This window comes from Chelonia mydas, chromosome 2 (assembly GCF_015237465.2).
Source record: "Chelonia mydas isolate rCheMyd1 chromosome 2, rCheMyd1.pri.v2, whole genome shotgun sequence".
NCBI lineage: Eukaryota > Metazoa > Chordata > Testudines > Cheloniidae > Chelonia > Chelonia mydas.
Genome location: NC_057850.1, coordinates 259,761,827 through 259,780,666, shown reverse-complemented (window position 1 = coordinate 259,780,666; position 18,840 = coordinate 259,761,827). Strand labels below are relative to the sequence as shown.

Below are 18,840 nucleotides of genomic sequence, written 5' to 3'. Positions count from 1 at the left end.
TCAGACACTCACTTGGATGCACCTGCTCCTTCTCTCAAGATGAGTACAGCCCAAAAGAACAATAGCGCGTAAAGAGTATTTGGCAAGAGTCAGCCCACCTCCCATTTGGGGCCCAGAGGGGACAGACTAGGAAGGCCATTGCTTCCGCTTGGTTTATGTCAGAACATTAGGCTTATCTAACAGTGGCATTTCATTATCAGGTGCAATCAGTTGCTTTGGTCGCAATGCTGTGTTCTCTGAAGTGACGCATGTTCCCTTTCCCCACTCTAGCCACCCTCTGACGGGCTTTGACACATCACTGTGCAGAAGCTGTTTTCCATAATCTAGTTCTTGCCTCTGATCATTGACCCTTCAGCCACTTCGGACAGGTCTACCCTAGAGTTACATCGCCCTACGTTACGTCGGCATATGGCCACCGCAGTTAGTACATCGCTTGTGCGTGTGCATACCTGGCTGCTTGTGTTGGCGGTGCTCAGGGCCGGCCTTAGGGAAAATGGCACCCTGGGCGAACTTGTATATTGGCATCCCCCCAACACTCCTGGCCCCCACGGGCTCCCTGGGCTTCCCTCCCCCGCATCACCTCTGGGCCCCGCTGCCTCCCGCAGTGTTTAATTTGTATTGAAAGAGATGCCAGAGCTGAGCCGTGGCTCAAATTAAGCACTGGCAGGGCGGCCTGATACTGGCGGGTGCTGGCCGGGCACCCAGCTCTGAAGGCAACTCCACTGCCAGCAGCAGTGCAGAAGTAAGGGGGGCCTGGCAGATGGTGTATTGCCACCCTTCTGCACCTTGGCTTGTGGTGCCTGATGCTCGGGCATGTGGCTCAAGGCAGGCTTCGCACTGTCGCACGGTGACTGCATCTTGTCAGAGCCCACGGTCCTCCTGCAGCCCTCTGGCCACTCCTGGCTCACCCAGGGCACTGGTTCAGATTTTGGGGGGTGGGAGGAATCTTTATTCATGATTCCAGGGACTACTTAGGCACCTGAAAACTCTAGGGTTTTTTCAGATAATAATTTAGGGATTAGCTGACAGGAGCACTTTCTCTAATTGTTATATAAAGAAAGAAAAAATATATACAGTACAAATGCCAATTAAAGCCACGTTTAAAGTTTATATGTAAATTTAGAACAATCAGGAGATAATACAGCAAGATATTCCCCATCCCAAGCCTTGAGGTGTCAGTTCACTATCTTTAGTGGAGATAAATAAAAATAAATAAAATCTGCTTACCTTCTCTAACAGAAACACTGTGTTACTGCCATTATCTCCTCTGTTCTAGTCAATTGTTGTTCACTTAAAACATAATTTCAACATGAGTAAGGGTTTTTTTCTCTTTTATTAAGAAAGGGAATTAATTTTTCTAATTATTTTGGCATCTATGTTTACGGATCACAATCATGTATGTGACTCACTAACATTTGACACCATCATTGCTATTGGTATCAGAGCTGGAACTGCATTTATTTTCATGCAAATTTTAAGTTATTTTATAGATATAACTAAAAATATAATTTGAACATAAGCCACCTTCATCTGCCCAGTGTCTAAAGTTATGTGTTTAGCTAATGTTTTTTAAACTGGCATTACTAAATGAGTACAAGCTAAAGGTGCATTCTAGGAGGATACTATTATTTGCTTGTACCACTTTAAATAATGAATGACAAAGCACAATATGATAATAACAGTAATAATTATAATTACTCCAACGAGGACAGGTTAGGCATTTTAGAACTCACTACTCAAAGAATTCAATGTAAGCATAAGAGAGAAATAAAATTATGAAATGCACAGACCAGTCAAAAAACTAAAATAACAGCACTTGGAAAGAATAAAATTACAGAGACTATATGTGTATTGCAGGAAGTACCAACAAGTACAAACAACAATATAAGTATGTGTTGGGGGGCGATGAGTGTGAAAGAGACAGCATTTGTGAGCTGATGGCATGTGTGAGCTGGGGGAGTGTGTGAGAGACCGCATGCTGCCCCTTGAAGAGAGCTGCACTCAAGAGTCTGAAGGAAAGCTCCTTCAGATACAGCAGTAGCCACCAGCAGCTCCGTCCCGCTCCTGGTGAGCCCTGTCCTCACACACACACCCGCCCCCGCTCTGTGGAGACAGGGTACATGGGCGGGGGGGGGGGGGGCGGAGGCAGCCTGACATCAGAGCCCCTCCCCGCCCCTTTACAGCAGACAGGAAGCTCCTGGGAGCAGCTGGCCAGGGGCAGCTCCAAGACAGGGGGCAGGAGCCATGGGGTTGCAGATGCCAGCAGGGGGAGGGGCACCCCTGCTCCGGAGGCGCCCCATTTGTAACAGTGCCCGGGCTTGCACCCCATTCACTCATGCCTAAGGCCAGCGCTGGTGGTGCTTGCAGTCACCAAGAGCACTTGTACTGATGCAGAGTGAAGTGCACCATGGGTAGGTATCTCACTGGAGAACTCGCCACCATCCAGCACAGGGTCTTTTTGAAAGATTTTGCAATGCTTGATGGCTTTGGTGGAATGACAGTAGAATGAGCCTTTGGTCATTTGAAGGGTCGCTGGCGTAGTTTATTTACCAGATTGGACCTCAGTGAGAAAAATATCGCAATGGTTATAGCTGCCCACGGTGTCCTGCATAATATGTGTGAAGCAAAGGGGGGAAAGTTTCCACTAGGTGGATGGTAAAGTTGGAGCGGCTGTCTGCTGAATTTGAACAATCAGATACAAGGGCTATTAGAAGAGCTCAACGTGGAGCTATACATCTCAGGGAGGCTTTGAAAGACCATTTTAATAGCAAGCCAGAGTAATGTGTGTTGCTGCAGTGTGCTTTACCTGGCCTTGCTCTTTTGCAGCCTAGTCTGAATCTTGTGCTGATTGCTGTATATGTAGGAATATTGCATTGTCAATGAACCTATTAATTTTGTTTGTGAATGATGTTATGGGTTGTGTGACACAGTGCAGTAACTGGGAATTGGTCACTTTCAGAACTGATCTGTATCAGCCAGCATATGTTGTGAACCAATAAAGATCAATTATGTTCAAAAATATAAAATGTTATTCTGTAACATTCAAATGAAAACCATTTCAAATTTTATAAACCTTAATAAATTTAGCAAACAGAACTTATGAAGGGGAAAGAACAGTCATTTCCATTTCAGGTACACATACACCAACTGTGGCTTTCACAGGTCAGTGTATGTGAAGCTGTGATTGTCTTGTCTAAGCACTGACCCCTGATGCCACGTGGAATGTTCAGGGGCAGGCCAAGGGAGGTCCCGATATTGAATTCTCTGTGGGCTGCAGAGGAAGGTGAGCTGCAGAGGAAGGTGGGATTGTTGAATCTGCAAGTCCACCAGAGTTTGCAGCATCTCTGTTTGCTGTCTGAGAAATGCAGGCATGTCCTACTGCACGTCCCTCTCCTTCTCCTGCACTTTTTCCCTCTCCCCTCTATCCTTCTCCAGGCTGTCTGCAAGAGTGACCCTCCAGGCCCTGTGTTTGTTCCCTCATGCAGCACTGGCTTGCTGGATCTCCTGCAACTTGTCATCCTGAGCCCTCTTCTTTCTCCTCCTTATCTGGCATAGACATTCATGGGTGAGTAGGAAGAGACCCTGAAGGCTGCAGTGGTAGCAGCTGTAGAGAAAACACACAGAGATACCGTGGTCATTATATTCACAATGGAAATCAAAACTTAAGAGGCGGAACTCACTCCCCTTGCTCTCCAAAAGTTGTAAGCACATTCTCACTTCTGCTTGGTATTGCTTGTGCACAGCACCAGTCACAACCATGGTGAATATGGTCTGTCGGGGTTGGGGCAATGAGGTGGGAATAGCTTGGTTACATGGTTCTAGTTGTATAGGGCAGCAGCACTGAATACTGGCACTGTTTTCCACAGTAATTTTAGCTGATATCTCACTCCTGACGGTAAGAGGCAGACAGAGCTCAGTGGCTGCTGGCATCCCCATGCCGCCTGGGCCCGTATACTGCTAGTCTGAGTGCTGCAATATTGCCTGCTGGAATAATCGCTGAGTGGTATGGGACAGTGTCCTGCTGCAGCAGAAGAAATAAGGCAGCCCTCCCCAGAAACCTTCTGCAGAGGATTGCAGAGTACCTCCATGGAAGAGTCACTTAGATCTCTACGGAGGGTTCATGGGACATCTTAGTGCACATACACAAACTGCTCCGCATGGCCCCCACTAACTGTAGAGTAAAAATGAATAAATCAAAATATGAGTGCTGCTACTCTGGGGGGCCAGCCTTGTAATTTCAAAGTAAAGTGCACACGTACCCAAGCTTCCTTCCCCTGCATCAGGTTTGCCTGTGCTCAACTGATGGGACTGGCTGGACTGCGGTGGAGTAAAAAACAGGTCCTGGCTTGCTGCAGAGCTGGATCCCCCAGTTGCCTGTCCCCCATACTCCTCTTCTTGCTCCCACCTTCTCCTCCTCACTGTTCGAGGCAGGGGCCTGTGACTCAGGCTCCTCTGAAGTATCCACGGTGCTCTTGGGGATGGTGCTGGGGTCTCTGTCGAGGATGGCATGTAGCTCTTTGTAACAGCAGCAGGTCTGCATTAGGCCAGGGAGTGGGCAGTCAGGCCTAGGGGATGGAGCCACAGTCAGGCCCCGTGGTTAGGGCCAGAGTCAAGGGTCAGAGCTGGAATCAGAAGCCAGGAACCAGAGCCATGGGTCAGAGCCAGAAGCCAGGAAGGCAAAGGAGCAAATATTCCTCTGTCATAGCAGAGCTGTTGGTGGTGGCATGTCTGCGGCAGTTGCTCGGGAACCAGTTGTTTCTAGCCCTGTAGAGTCTTAGCGCACGAATGGGTAAAAATCATTTAACAGATGGGAAAAGTGAGTCTCAGAGAAACTACAGGCCTGAATTTTCAGAAGTACTGAGTGGGGATACAAGAGCAGAGGGAAGGTTTGTGCTGGAACCTCCACTGTGACTCTCTCAGTAGGCTCACTGGACCATGGAGAACGTAGTTCAGACAGTTATCCACTGCATCTGATTAAATTGTGGACTCTGGTGCTGCAATAGCTTTGTCCCAACAACTCCAGCAGCGTGTTTTGTCCAAGTCGGATTTCTCTGTGGGCAGGATAGTAGCATTCCCTTTTTACTGTGGCTTTAGTCACTCTCAGAAATATCTACCATCTAGCAGGGGGTATTCAGAAACATTTTGAGTGGCTGCTTTCGCATCACAATTAAAAGGGAAAATGTTAACACGGGCAGTGGCCTGGTAGGGGTCTACTACCGATCACCAAATCAAGAGGAGGAGGTGGATTTCCAGAACTAATAACAGAAATACCCAAAACACAAGAAAGACCTTGTAGTGATGGGGGACTTTAACTACCCAGACATCTGTTGGAAAGGCAAAACAGCAAAACACAATATCTCCAGTAAGTTCTTGGAATGTGTTGGGAACAACTTCTTCTTTCAGATGGTGGAGACAGTAACCAGAGGTGGTGGTGGGGCAGCCATTTTAAACTTGATGCTGACTAGCAGGAAGGAACTGCTTGCAAATCTGAAGGTGGAAGGCAACTTGGGTGAAGGTGCTCACAAAATGATAGATTTCATGAGGCTGAGGCCTGGTCCACACTCCAAAGTAGATGGGAGGGAACAAATGCCCTCAAGAACTAAATCTAGGGGATGACTAAGGGGGAAATGATAATCATCCACCAATATCTGGGGGCAGATCCTCAGCTGCTGAAAACCAGTGTAGCTCCATTGTAGTTAATAGGACTCTGACAATTTACACCAGTTGAGGATCTGGCCCATGCATCCATATTAAGGAAGCACAGGAAAGGGTTAGGGAGGAGAACCTTTAACTGATGAAAGGAAGATGAACCAAGAAAAAATTAGATTGGATCTCACCTTATTTTCCTCAAGGCGCTTACAAATTGTTTAATCGTTTGTTCCAGTATCTTGCCAGAGATCAAAGTAAGGCTGACTGTCTATAATTCCCCTGATCCTCCTTTTCCCCCTCTTTAAACATAAGTACTCTGTTTGCCCTTCTCCAGTCCTCTGAACCTCACCCATCCCCCAGGAGTTCTCAGAGACAATCACCAATGGTTCAGAGATGGCTTCACCTAGTTCCTTAAGTACCCTAGGGTGCACTGAATCAAGCTCTGCCAACTTGAATACATCACACTTATTTAAATATTCTTTAACCTGTTTTTTCCTATTCTGGCCTATTTTCCTTCCCCCGATTATTAATATTAATCGTGTTAAACATCTGGTCACAATTACCCTTTTTAGTGAAGACCGAAGCAAAAAGGTATTAAACCCTTCAGCCTTCTGTGCCATCTGATAAACTCTCCTTCTGTGTCATTAGCTCTCCTTCCCCATTAAGTAATGGACTTGTACATTCCTTTGTCCTTGTCTTACTTCTAATCTATTTATAGAACCTCTTTGTCCTGCCTTTTATGTCCCTTGCTAGTTGTAACTCATTTTGTGCCTTATCTGTTCTGATTTTGTCCCAGCATGCATGTGCTGTCTGTTTGTAGTCATTCTTAGCAATTTGTCCATGTTTCCTCTTTTTGTACAATTCCTGTTTGATTTTCAGGTTATTAAAGATCTCCTGCGGTAGCCATATTCGTCTCGTATTATTCTTCCTGTCTTTCCTTCACATCAGGATAGTTTGCCATTGTGCCTTTAATATTGTCTCTTTTACAAACTGCCAGCTCTCCTGAACTCCTTTTCCCCTTAGATTTTCTTCCTATGGGACCTCCTTACCTACCAATTCCCTGAGTTTACTGAAGTCTGCTTTTCTGAAGCCCAGTGCCTTTGTTCTGTTGTTCTCACTCCCTTCCTGCCATTAGAATAACGAACTCTGTTATTTTGTGGCCACTTTCACCCAAGCTGCCTTCCGCCTTCAGATTCCCAACTGGTTCCTCCCTGTGAGTCAGAATCAAATCTAAAATAGTGCCCCCCGGGGTACATCTTCCACCCTTCTGAAACAGTATATTGACAGCTCTATTTAATTTAGCCGGAGGAGAGGCGTTTCATGCTTAAAAGCAATTTTAGGGATGTCTGAGAAATATGATGGGGTTTCTCAGTGTAACAGCCACATCATAGAGGTCCAGGTGCTTCACCACCAAGACAGCAAGCAACCCCTGCCTTCCCTTGGGGCCTGATCAGTTCTGTGGCTGCAATGTGGCTCCCTGTTAACAAACTGCTGTGGGAAGGCACGGAGATTGCGGTAAACCGGGCAGCTGGAACATTTCATTAAACCACACCAGCGTGGACTGTGACCTGGTGTGATTTTGCCATCTAGGTTAGGTCAGCGCTTGGCTGGGAGACCCCCAGGGAGAAGCCAGGTACTGCAGAGAACCGTGTTCCTGAGGCAGGGGTGCCCCTTTTGTATCAGTCAGTACTGGAGCAGTGCCCCAAGTTTTTAATTCCCCCAGGATGTCTGCACTGCCAATTCTCTGATCCTCAAGGGTCATTCTAGCCCCAGGACCTTGCACCCCCAGAGGACAAGGCAGGTTTGGAGTCCCTGGGGTAACATTTAAACATCATGGCCGGGCGTCCTGACAATGGAGGAAGTTGTAGGAGGCGGTGGCAGATTAACTGCGGGAGCTTTGGAACCTGTGTAGAAGAGTGGGGGCACCAGTGCCGGAACTGTTGCCAGGCTCTCTGCTCCTCTTCTTCTCCCCAAGGATCCTCCCCCTGGCTAGGCTGGAAGCCGAAGCCAGGCCATGGTAAGGAGCCCTGGACTGCTGTGGGGAGCCCTGGACTCTCCATCTGCCCTGGACGGCATGCCAGGAGGGGTAGGAACGTGGGCCAGGGGCTGCTCTCGAGCACCCTGGCCAGGGGGTGGGGCCTTGGGGAAAAGAGGAGGAGCAGGGGGCAGGGCTCTGTGGCGAGGGGGTGGGGCTAACTTAAGGCCCATCTCAGCCCCCCATTGGGAAAAGGGAGGTGCTTTGTGGTGGGGGAGCTGCTCACCCTGCTGCGAAGCGCATCCCCTACTGCTCTGTACCTGTCCGAGGCGAGGAGGGACAGGAGGAGAGGCGCCCTCAGGGGAGCAGTGGCCTATGTGAGTTAAGCTGCAGTCCAGTTACCACATCTCCACATCACAAAACCCCGCCATTAGCTCACTGGGTCCCTCGGCGCTCTGCATTTAAGGGGGATCCTTGCTACCACAGCCTTTGTTCGGGCAAAATGCACGTTACCATCCACCTTAAAACGTGTTGGTTGGTCCCCTGAGGTCGCAGGGCAGTTGCCCCTTTGCATTTCTCCATCCCAGCGGGACATCGTGCCGTGTTTTATTACGGCACAAGGACACAAGTGTCATGGGGAAATTATGTTGACCTGGGAGACAAACTGCTTGGAATGTCTCCTGCTCTGTAACAGGTTGGGGCCGCCTCCTGTGCACCCCCTTGTGGCCACTGGCCGCTCCGGGGCACCGTGCCTCAGTTGCCATCTTCCTCAGGCCCTCAAACTCCACACACGGGGTCAGTGCTGGAGATGTGGCTTAGCCTTCTGGCCAAGCCACAAACAAACACGTCCAACTGAAAAGTCCCAGCACACAACGAGTTCTTCTGCCCTTCATGGGCTTTTCTTCAGTCTGCCCTCTGGGCCCTGTTCTTAATCCCTTTCTGGGCTACCTTTGAGTCTTCTCCCTGCCTCAGTATAGAGCTCTCAGCCCCCAGGCTAGCTCCACTGGTATCCTGTCTGCGGACGCTGGCTCCAGGCCTTCTACAGGAGGGGTCGGGCAGCCAGCCCCCTTCCTGTGATTCCTCTCCTAGCCTGAGCCCTCTCAGTCCTTGTAAAAGGCCCAGGTGTCCATTAAAGCATCAGAGGGCCCCTCTAGTCGCACCCCCTCAGACTGGGTATGCCTACACTGCAGCTGGGAGCGTGCCTCCCGGCCTGGAGAGACAGACTCATGCGAGCTCTGCTCAGTGTAGTGCTCTGAAAAGAGCAGTGTGGACTTGGCGGCATGGATGGCGGCCACTCAGGCTCGGACCCCGGGGGTCTCGGACACCAGTGGCTAGTCTGAGCTGCCGCCTATGCAGCAGCAGCCACATGGCTCTTGTTAGCATGCTGGCTCAAGTAGAGGAAGACGTATGATATAGTAGAGGAAGTAGCATACCATTTTACAGAAAGGGAAACTGAGGCACCAAGCAACTAAGGCCAAAATATTCTGACTTGGGTAGCTAAAGTAGACCCCTGTATCCATATTAAAGCACTTAAATAAGTAGCCTCATTTGCAGACAGGCTGAGTACCCAGCAACTCCCCCTGAAATCAATAAAATATAATCCAGTTCCATACCATTCAGCACCCAGGTTTGAAAGGTTTGGCCTAGCTCATCTGCCCAAGGTCAGACAGTGAGTCAATTACAGAGCTAGGAATGAAGCCAAGCTCTCCTGATTCCCAGCTTTGGATTTCACCACCAACACCCTCCTCCCTGGCCCCTTCAGACAGACGTTGTGTCTGAAGACCGCACACTGTGTTCTTCTGTTGCTGGACAATCTCACTAGCCTCTCCCACTGCTGAGGGCTCCGCGGCCGACACTTCTGAATCACGTGCTCTCTCCGGGTACTCACCTGGCCCCAACACCTGAACACCTCACGCTCTGTAATGTATTTATCCTCACAGCCCCTGGGAAGGTCAGGACGGGCTATTAGAATTGTACAGATGAGGAACTCAGGCCTGCCTGCAGGGGTTGGGTTTCTGTCCAGGAACCAGGCTTAGTTGCTGGCAGGAATCAGTCTCATGGCAGGAATCGGGCTCACCTTCTCTGTGACCGGTGTCAGGGTCCTGAGTCCCAAAGAGATCTTGGCTCCAAGGGAGGTTGTGGAATCCCCATCACAGGAGGTTTTTAAGAACAGGTTGGACAAACACCTGTCAGGGATGGTCTAGGGGTTTATTTGGTTCTGCCTCTGCACAAGGGGCTGGACTTGATGACTTCTCAAGGTCCCTTCCAGCCCAGCATTTCTATGATTCTATGAAAATCTTCTCCAGCTCCTCAAAAAATGGACAGGTCACATTACTACGACCAGCACCCCTGGTTTTAATGTAAGTCCGAATGAACTGTTTGCTTTTTATCCGGCACTGATTGGTGTCCTGGTTCTGGCCCCTCACAGTCATCTGCTTAGCAATGGCCACAAAAAGAGCTTCCTGTACCGACGCCTCTCCACAGATGTGATGAGATTCAGGGTCTCAGCAGGTTCCAAGCAGCTGCTCAAGGCATGCTGTAGAGGCTTCTGGAGTAATATCACAGCAAGGCGGATATACTCAAACCCAGGACCAAGGGGGCAAAGTCTGGCCCCACGCCAGATTTTAAATGCGGGACAGGACATCTGGTCAATGTGACCCCAGAGCAGTGGAGGGCACACAGGTAAACAGACAGGTCATTAATGGTTGCCTGCAAAGCAGTGTGAGATAGTAGTTGGAGGACTGCCAAAGTAATACGCTGCAACATTGCATGCACGTGAGCAATTGCCTAAACTAACTCAATTTGCAGCAAACGTAGTTCTCTTTGAAAGAGGGCTCCTGTGTCCTTGATAAATCCAGAGTTAGTGGACTATAATGAATTGCATCGTGTGTACGCAAGTATTTTCAAACCGGTTTAACTCCCCCCGATCCTATGTCGACAAGCGGGCCAGGGCCGTATCCAAAGCCCAGTGAAGTCAGTGGGAATCTTCCGATTAACTTTAAAGGGCTTTGGGGCAGACCCCAAATAACTTGTTCAAGATGTGCAGGCTGTCCATGGCAGTGTAGGGCACTGAACCCATGGCAGAGCACTAACCACTGGGCCAGGCTTCCTCTCCAATCACAAATAAGCGTGTGAGGTCTTTAAAATCATCTTGTGGTTCCCATCTTGTGACGAATGAAGCCCAGCTTGCTATTTCCTGGGGAGAGAAACACAGCTTCGCCAATGCTTATCACACGGTTTGTCCAAACTGATGCCACACGGTCCATATAAGCTGATGTTGCACAGTCCATATAAGCTGATGTCACTGATATAATATTTAGCACTTTATTCTCAAAGTGTTTTGCCAACAGTAACTGCTCAGATACTACAGAGATGAATGCCATGGATATGCCTATAAATAAATACTAATGACCTGGATCCTGAGCTGTGCTTCGGACGCTTGCTCCTGGGGCTGTTTTATATCAGCTACCCATGGCCCCAAGGGGCCTTCCCAGTAGCCAGGGATCAGCATAACATAGGGATGCCTGTGCCACCCCCTGTTTTCTTGGCTATGTTCTCTGCTAAGATGGGGGCATGTAAGAAACATTATGGTGGCTCTATGCCCCCCAAGATACTTCCCTACACAGCCTTATACTGGGCTTCACAAGCCATAGTTAACCCTCCTGGCATCCCCCTGAGCTGAGAGGCAGGCGGAATTAGCTCCATTTCTCAGGGGGAGGAAGTGAGGCACACAGAGCTTAAGTGATGTGCCCAAGGCCGCAGAGCATTGTGTTGCAGAGCCAGGGCCAGGAGCTGGCTTAGCTCCTAGCCCCATGCTCAGGACACACCTCTCTCTGACGGACCCCCCAACGACATGACACTGAGCTCCAGCTACTGACACACACAGACCATTTCTGGGCCCAGGGGCTGCTTTCTGCTGCAGCTGGGGAGGCCTGACGTTCCCATTGCATGCACACAGGGCTTTGGGGCTGATGCTTCCTACTGAGCTTGAGAGCCCCAGCCCTCGGTCCTACCGGGAGAGAGCGAGGCCTGGCTTGGCTTAATGGAGGGGTGCCAGGGCCTGGGAACGCTTTGGGGTTTACCTGAGAGTAGTGTGGGACCCAGAAGTCTGTTGGCAGGAGCCCAGCTTCATCGCTGTCCTGGTGCGGCAGGCCGAAGATCCAGGCTACCCCAGAAGAGGGTAAACAGGGTGCTCATCGGGGAGCCTAGAAATCCGTTTGCCATGGGGAAAAAGGTGGAATTTGCATTTTTACAGAGAATCTTGAGTTTTTACATTGTGTGAAAAAATAAAAGCCCGTGTTAACGAATCACTATTTTTTACTGACAGCACCAGTGTCCCCTAGTGAGTGCAACCTCCCCCTCCTGGGGTCGATTTCTGAAGGTGCTTTGAATGTCCAGCGGAGCCCCGTTTATCTGCTGGACCTGGGCCCGGATGGATAACCGAGAACCGGCAGAACCGGCAGAGAGCTTTCCAGCCTTTGTCCTCAGATTCTGACCGCTCCGGCCCAGTCGCTGTCAGCCCAAGGAGGCCGGTGGTTCGGGTCATACAGGAGCCGGATACCGGAGGCTCCCATCAGTGGGGTTCTCCTGGGCATCAGGAACACATTGTGTCCAGCAGGGATACCTGGATATGGACATCTGTGGCTAGGGAAACTCACGTTCACTTTAAACCTGGAAAAATGAGGATTTTTAGGGGTGAATTTGAGGGGTTTATCACGGAAGATCCGGATCCCCGGGGATCCGGTTTAGCACGGCTGGGGCCGCCTGGCGATCCGGTTTAGCAGGCTGGGGCCGCCTGGCGCTCTCGGGCTCGATGATCCGGCGCCCCCCCCCCCGGCCGAGGCATTGCAGTGACCCGGGCTCTGTGCCATGGCCGCATGCCCGGAGCTCGCCCCGCCGCGCCGCTTTGTGTCCAGACCTGTGCGCGGCTGGTGCGGGCAGATCCGGAGACATCCCGGGTTCCGCGCTCCGCACATCGCCCGGCTCCGGCTCCGGCTCCGGCTCCGGCTCCGTCCTCTCCCCGCTCGCCAGCCTTTGTCTCCGTCCGCACCCGCCTCTCGCCCCCGCCCCCTGCTCCAGTTCCAGCCGGTGCGCGCCTGAGCCGGGCTGCGGCTGCCCTGGGGAGCGGAGCCGCCGAGCGGGGCGGAGGCAGGTGGAAACCCCCCGCTGGAGCCGGTGCGCGGCGGTCTGCGGCTGAGCAGCCCTGGCCGCTTTGCCGTCTGCCAGCCAAGCCTTTCGCCGCCCGCGGCCCGCCCGCGGGGCGCCAGGACAATGCCCGGAGCGGCCTCGGCTCAGGTAGGGCATTTTACAGTCAGCTTCCCCGGTGTGGCCGTGGAGGCGGGTGGGGGGCGATGCGCAGCGTTTACTGGCAGCCGGGGCCCTTCCCCTCTGCACCAGGTGCACCAGGGATGCGTGCGGACGGGTCCGGAGTGCCCGGAGCGTCGGACCCTGAGGCACAGGCAGACTGGACGGCTAGCTACAGATAGGGCTCCTGTCCACGGCATCTGAGCCCTCTCCCAAGGATTTTAACCAAACAAGTAACAGGAACAATGCCTTCCTTCCTAGCCTATGGGGGGGAAAGAACTCGATTTATTTAATTGGGGGGGGGGATATGTTTGTTTATGTGAAAAACTCCTTAAGGGACCAATAATGGAACAGTTCTAAAGCTACCAGCAGGATTTGAACCTACGTGCTTCAGAACCAAAATAGGAGAGGCCACCACTTGAGTGGAAGGGGCAGCATTATTACATGGTAGCGGTAGAAGGCTATTATCCTCTATGTAAATCAGCCACTGGCAGGAGGGGAGCACACTTCATAAGCATATTGCATTAGGATGTGGTCTGAGTTTTGCATGGGGGAGGCACAGTGCACCGAGGCAGAAGATTGGTGCATACTCAGGGCAAGAGAGAATATCAGAAGAATTTGCGAGACACTGGGGAGGGAGTGGACAGTAAGTGTGCATTGCACCTGGGAGAATCACAGTTCACTGGGTCCATGTGAACCGAAAAGATTGGAAACAGAAAAGGGACCAGATAGGAATAATCTGTCTGTGAAATCAAAAGATAAGGGCAGGAGAAAGGATGACCTTGCGGCAGCTGCCTGGGGTTTTTCTCTGGAGCTGAGTTAATAACTGGGTTTTTGGGTCGGTGCCCAAACTGAAACAGCCAGAAAAAAATCTTGTGGGCTTCACACCAAAGCTGAATTTTACAAAAAATTTCTCAGCAAAATGAAAAACACAAAAATTTCATCTGGGTCCAACTAAAGATTTCAAATGTCGATTGGAAACAAGATTTGGTTTGGAAATAGTCATTTCAGAACGAACTCGCCAAACGCTTCAAAATGTTCCGCCGTTTCTGAAATGTTTGTTCGTTTTGGGTTTTTGCCCAAAACTATTAATTGAATTCGACCCACATCCACGAATCATTTCGGTGCCCTGGAAAAATGCCTTTTCCAGAAAATTCACTATTTGCCAAAAATGTGTTGCCTGCATTTAGTTGTCTCCCAGCACCTCTCGTGCCAAGCAGAGGGGGGACTTCCAAGCCATCCTGCACTTCAGAATGGCCTGGACCCATCTGAGTAGGACACCTCATCACAGCAGCTAAGAGGAAGAAGAAGGACTTTGAAAATTATGGTGATTTGGGGTAACAAAAAAATGCTGTCGGAAAAGGTAAGGCCGGGCGTGAATGCAGGGGATGAAATCAATGAGGGCTCCACAATGGCTCGCCTAATAATGTGGTGCTTAAATCTGGCCATCAGTCAGAAAATTACCAAAGAGGAGGTGTGGTCACCGAGGCTGGAGCTGTTGATGGACAGCAGGAGACGGGATACATGCAGAGAACCAGAATATATACAAAGCAGCTCATCCAGATAACATGCATTGTAAGGCTTGAAAGGAATTCGCTAATGACCCTAGAGGCCTGAGCAGACAGGAAGAAGGTAGATCTTGGTGCATTGAAAAAGAGAGAAAGCCTAGCAATCACTGTGTGGTTTGTCACACTTTAATCTCTAGCAATGTCTACTGCTATATGGATAGATATTGATGGTAGCCTAGAGACTGACGTCAAGATCTGAACCCCATTACACTAGGCACTGTAAAGACATGTGGTAAGAGATGGTCCCCTCCACCAGAGGTTACAGTCTAAATAGACAATGCTGGGGAAGGGAAACAGACAGGAGGTGTTTTGCCCAAGGTCACGCAGCGTGTTGCCAGGAATAGACCCCAAATCTCCTTTGTTTCAGTCCAGTTCTCTCTCCACTGGATGACACTACCTTTCCTCAATGGAAGGAATATTAAGGGTTAAAAACCCTGTAAGCAACTGGAGGCTGGTGGAACCATGAGCAATAGGCAGCGAGGGCTAATAAAGAACCAATCACGCCAGCCAAATGTTATTGCTTTTATTCAGATGAATTCACAAAAGTAGCGGCTGTCAGGAGCTCACTGGCAGCAGTGAATTAGACGCTAAGGGAGCCTAAGTGCAGGGTGTCACGAAAATTTAAGTTTACCGCTAATTGGAACTGGTTTGGCCACGGAGGTATGGCGTGGAAATAGGGAGTGCAGTGGGGTGGGGTTATAAACGGAAATTAAGGGGACTGAGTAACAACGCCGGGTGGAGCTGGAGAGAGATACTCAGGAGGGTTTTGCTGGGCTTGATTTTAGGCTGGGTTGTAGTTACGGTGTGTTTCATGATCTGGAAAAAGAGGGGAGAGGCCCACAAATCGCATGCACCAATGGCACTGCAATGGGAAGCCTTTTCAACGCCAGGGAGGACAGAGGAGGATATGAAGGGGCCTAGAGAGGTCGGTAGGCTGGGCTGGAACTCCACGACTGCCCGGGACAGGTGGTGACTGAAGCAGCAGGTGCTGAGCGTTTGGTGCTTGTTATTGCAGGTGCCGGTGACGTTCGATGATGTCGCCGTCTATTTCTCCCGGGAGGAGTGGGAGATGCTGGCAGAGTGGCAGAAGGAGCTGTACCAGGAGGTGATGAGGGAGAATTATGCAAATCTGATTTCTCTGGGTAAGGATCAGCCTTCGTTGTTTTACTGGGTGCAGCAGGATCATTGAAATCCCTGGGCTGTCTTTAGTCTATTATTATTCATTATTTGTTTTACAGTAACCCCTAGGGGCAACCAATCCAGGATCAGAGCCCCACCGTGCCAGGTGCTGTACACATTGGCTTTAAAAAGCTAGTCCGTGCTCCAGGGAGCTCCCAGTCCTAGGATAAGTCTTGCCTACTAAGCATGCAATGGCCCAGATCATCAGCTGATGCAAAGGTCCGTAGTTCCATTGAAGTCAATAGAGCTGTACTGATTGACCCCAGCTATGGTTCCGACCCCTGACGTGACATCCCTGGGGAAAGACAGTGTGCTCCTGAGGGTCAGTAACAGACGACCACCCCCGAGTGACGCTGCACCCCGTGCTGCTCCAGCCTTGACCCTCTAACCTCTTGCATGTGGGAAGCACAAGGCTTTCTAATGCTGCTGTCACTGATGTGAGCCTCCGGCACCTACCCAACCCCCACAGAGGCTTCCTGTCTGAGCCCCACTTGGTAAAACAGGAAGCATCGTTCTTGGAACCGCTCCGCAGCAAAGCAGGACACTGGAAAGCAGACAGGCGCATTCGGCCCTCAGTGCTGCTCTGTTATCAGTGGAATGAGTCACAAGCAGAAGCAGGTCATTTCTCAGTTTCCCCGAATGGAGGGAGAGAAATTCGCCCAGCACATGGCTAAAGCACCAGACGTGTCCCGCTCATGGTAGGGGAGTGGACTGCTATAGACCAGCAAATCAGGAGGAGGAGGTATTTTTAGAACAAACAGCAAAAGCATCCAAAGGACAAATCCCAGTGGTAACGGGGGACTTTAAGTCCCCAGACAGCTGTTGACAAGGCAATATGGCAGGGCACAGACTCTCCTAACAGCTTGGAATGTGCTGGGGAGAACTTTTTGTTTCTGAAAGTGGAGGAAGTAACTAGGGGGCTGCCATTTTAGATTTGATGCACGATTTGTACGCATGATTTCTCCCTGTCATATAAGAGGCTAACAACAAAAACAGCACCCCGAGCCCAGCGCCGCCCAGGCCTAGCACTCCAGGCTGTCGCCTGGGTCACCTGCCCCTAAATCCAGGCCTACCACAGAACACCCTGCCATAACAGAAGGAGGGGGTAAAACGTACTTTGTTGCGGGTGGGATGGGGTGGGCAAAAAAACAGACTGTGGGAGTTTGCAGGAAAACACTACATCTCTTGTCAGTTTACTAAGAGTAGCCTATTTGGAAAATTGCTCATTGCTCAATTGTTTGCGTTTCTCTTTCCTATCCGTGTTTATTTCCCTCACCCCGAAGCCGGTGCAGTACACCAGCCCAAGTCAGGGCCAAGAATCACACTCCCGGGTCGTGCTGTTCTGTGACGCCACATATGCGCGCTCAGTGTCTGTGTATCAGCTTGCTGTCAGGGCTGTGAGCAGTTTTTCCGTTAAATGTTTTTTGAAAAGCAGTAATAATCCTGACACATAAATAACTTGAATGGGATGTTTCAAAGTTCTCAAATCGGTGCTCAGAGTCCAATATAGCTGCTTCAGGAGATCTTTAATGACCTGAAAATCAAACAGGACTTGCACAGGAAGAGGAAACATGGACAAATTGCTGAGGATGACTCTAAAAAGACAGCACCCACATGTAGGGACAAAACCAGAAAGGCTAAGGAACAAAATGAGTTCTAACTAGCAAGGGACATGAAGGCATTAGGAAGACATTCTATAAATACATCAGCAGTCACAGAATACAAAGGAGAGTGTGGGTCCAGTACTTAATGGGGAAGGTTTTGCTTCAGTCTTCACCGAAAAGGTTAATAATGACCAGATGTTTAACACAATTAATATTAACAACAGGGGACAGGAACACAAGCAGGAAGAGGGAAAGAACAGGTTAAAGAATATTTAGATAAGTGAGATGTATTCCAGTCAGCTGAGCTTGATGAAATTCACCCCAGGGTACTTAAGGAAGTAGATGAAGCAATCTCTGAACCATTGGTGATTATTTTTGAGGACTCAGGGAGGACGGGTGTGGTCCTAGAGGACGGGAGAAGGGTGAACATATAGCCGATATTTAAAATGGGGAAAAAGGAGGATCCAAGGAATTATAGACCAGTCAGACTAATTTCGATACCTGGAAAGATACCGGAATAAATTATTAAACCATCAATCTGTAAGCCTCTAGAGGTGGTGAAGATGATAAATAATAGCCAACATGGATTAGGCAAGAACATATCATGCCAAACCAATCTAATTTCCTTCTTTGATAGGGAAATCTACCTAGTAGATGGGGGAAGCAGTAGATGTGTTATATCTTGACTTTATAAAGGCTTTTGGGACATCCCATGTGACATTTTCATTTGCAAACTAGGGAAATGTGGTCTAGATGAAATTACTATAAGGTGGGTGCACAACTGGTTGAAAGACCGTACTCAGAGTAGTTATCAATGGTTCGCTATCAAACTGGGAGGGTGTCTCAAGTGGGGTCCTGCAGGTGTCCGTCCTGGATCTGGTACTAGTCAGTATTTTCATTAATGACTGGATAATGGAGTGTAGAGTGTGAAATGTACAGATGACACCAAGCTGGGAGGGGTTGCAAGCACTTTGGAGGACAGGATTAGAAATCAAAACAACCTTGACAAATCGGAGAATTGGCTGAAATCAACAAGATGAAATTCAGTAAAGACAAGTGCCAAGTACTACACTTAGGAAGGAAAAATCAAACGCACCGCTACAACACGGGGAATAACTAGCTAGCCAATAGTATTGCTGAAAAGGATCTGGAGGTTGTACTGGATCAAACTGAATTGAATATGAGAGACACAAGGTGGGTGAGGTAATATATTTTATTGGACTAACTTCTGTTGGTGACAGAGACAAGAAGTTGGTCCAGTAAAAGATATTATCTCACCCACCTTGTCTCTCTAATATCCTGGGACCAACATGGCTACACCACATCCCGCTTTGCTCAGCACTGGTGAGGCCCCAGCTGGAGTTCTGTGTCCAGTTTTGGGCACCACAATTTAAGAAAGATGTGGGAAAACTGGAGTGGGTCCAGAAGAGCGACAAAATGATGAAAGGTTTGAAAACCTGACCTACGGGGAAAGGTTGAAAAAATTGACGTGTTTAGTCCTGAGAAGAGGGGGGCAGGGAAAGGGGGATGGACCTGATAACAGTCTTCACATATGTAAAAA

General features: G+C 49.6%; 1 protein-coding gene and 1 long non-coding RNA gene across 2 annotated transcripts in view; one reads left to right on the top strand and one right to left on the bottom strand.

The window, feature by feature from the left end:
- Positions 1-18,840, top strand: part of LOC102941352 (zinc finger protein 420) — a 289,208-nt gene that overhangs the window by 235,935 nt on the left and 34,433 nt on the right. The window contains exon 3 of the mRNA XM_043541827.1: positions 15,512-15,638. Coding sequence (XP_043397762.1) covers positions 15,512-15,638 — 127 coding nt within the window. The remainder of the gene's footprint in view (positions 1-15,511; positions 15,639-18,840) is intronic.
- On the bottom strand, positions 1,089-12,756 carry LOC119565455. Its single transcript, XR_005224150.2, has 3 exons — positions 12,543-12,756; positions 11,707-11,829; positions 1,089-3,604 (listed from the first exon to the last, which is right to left on the bottom strand). It is a non-coding gene; the product is annotated as an uncharacterized LOC119565455 (long non-coding RNA).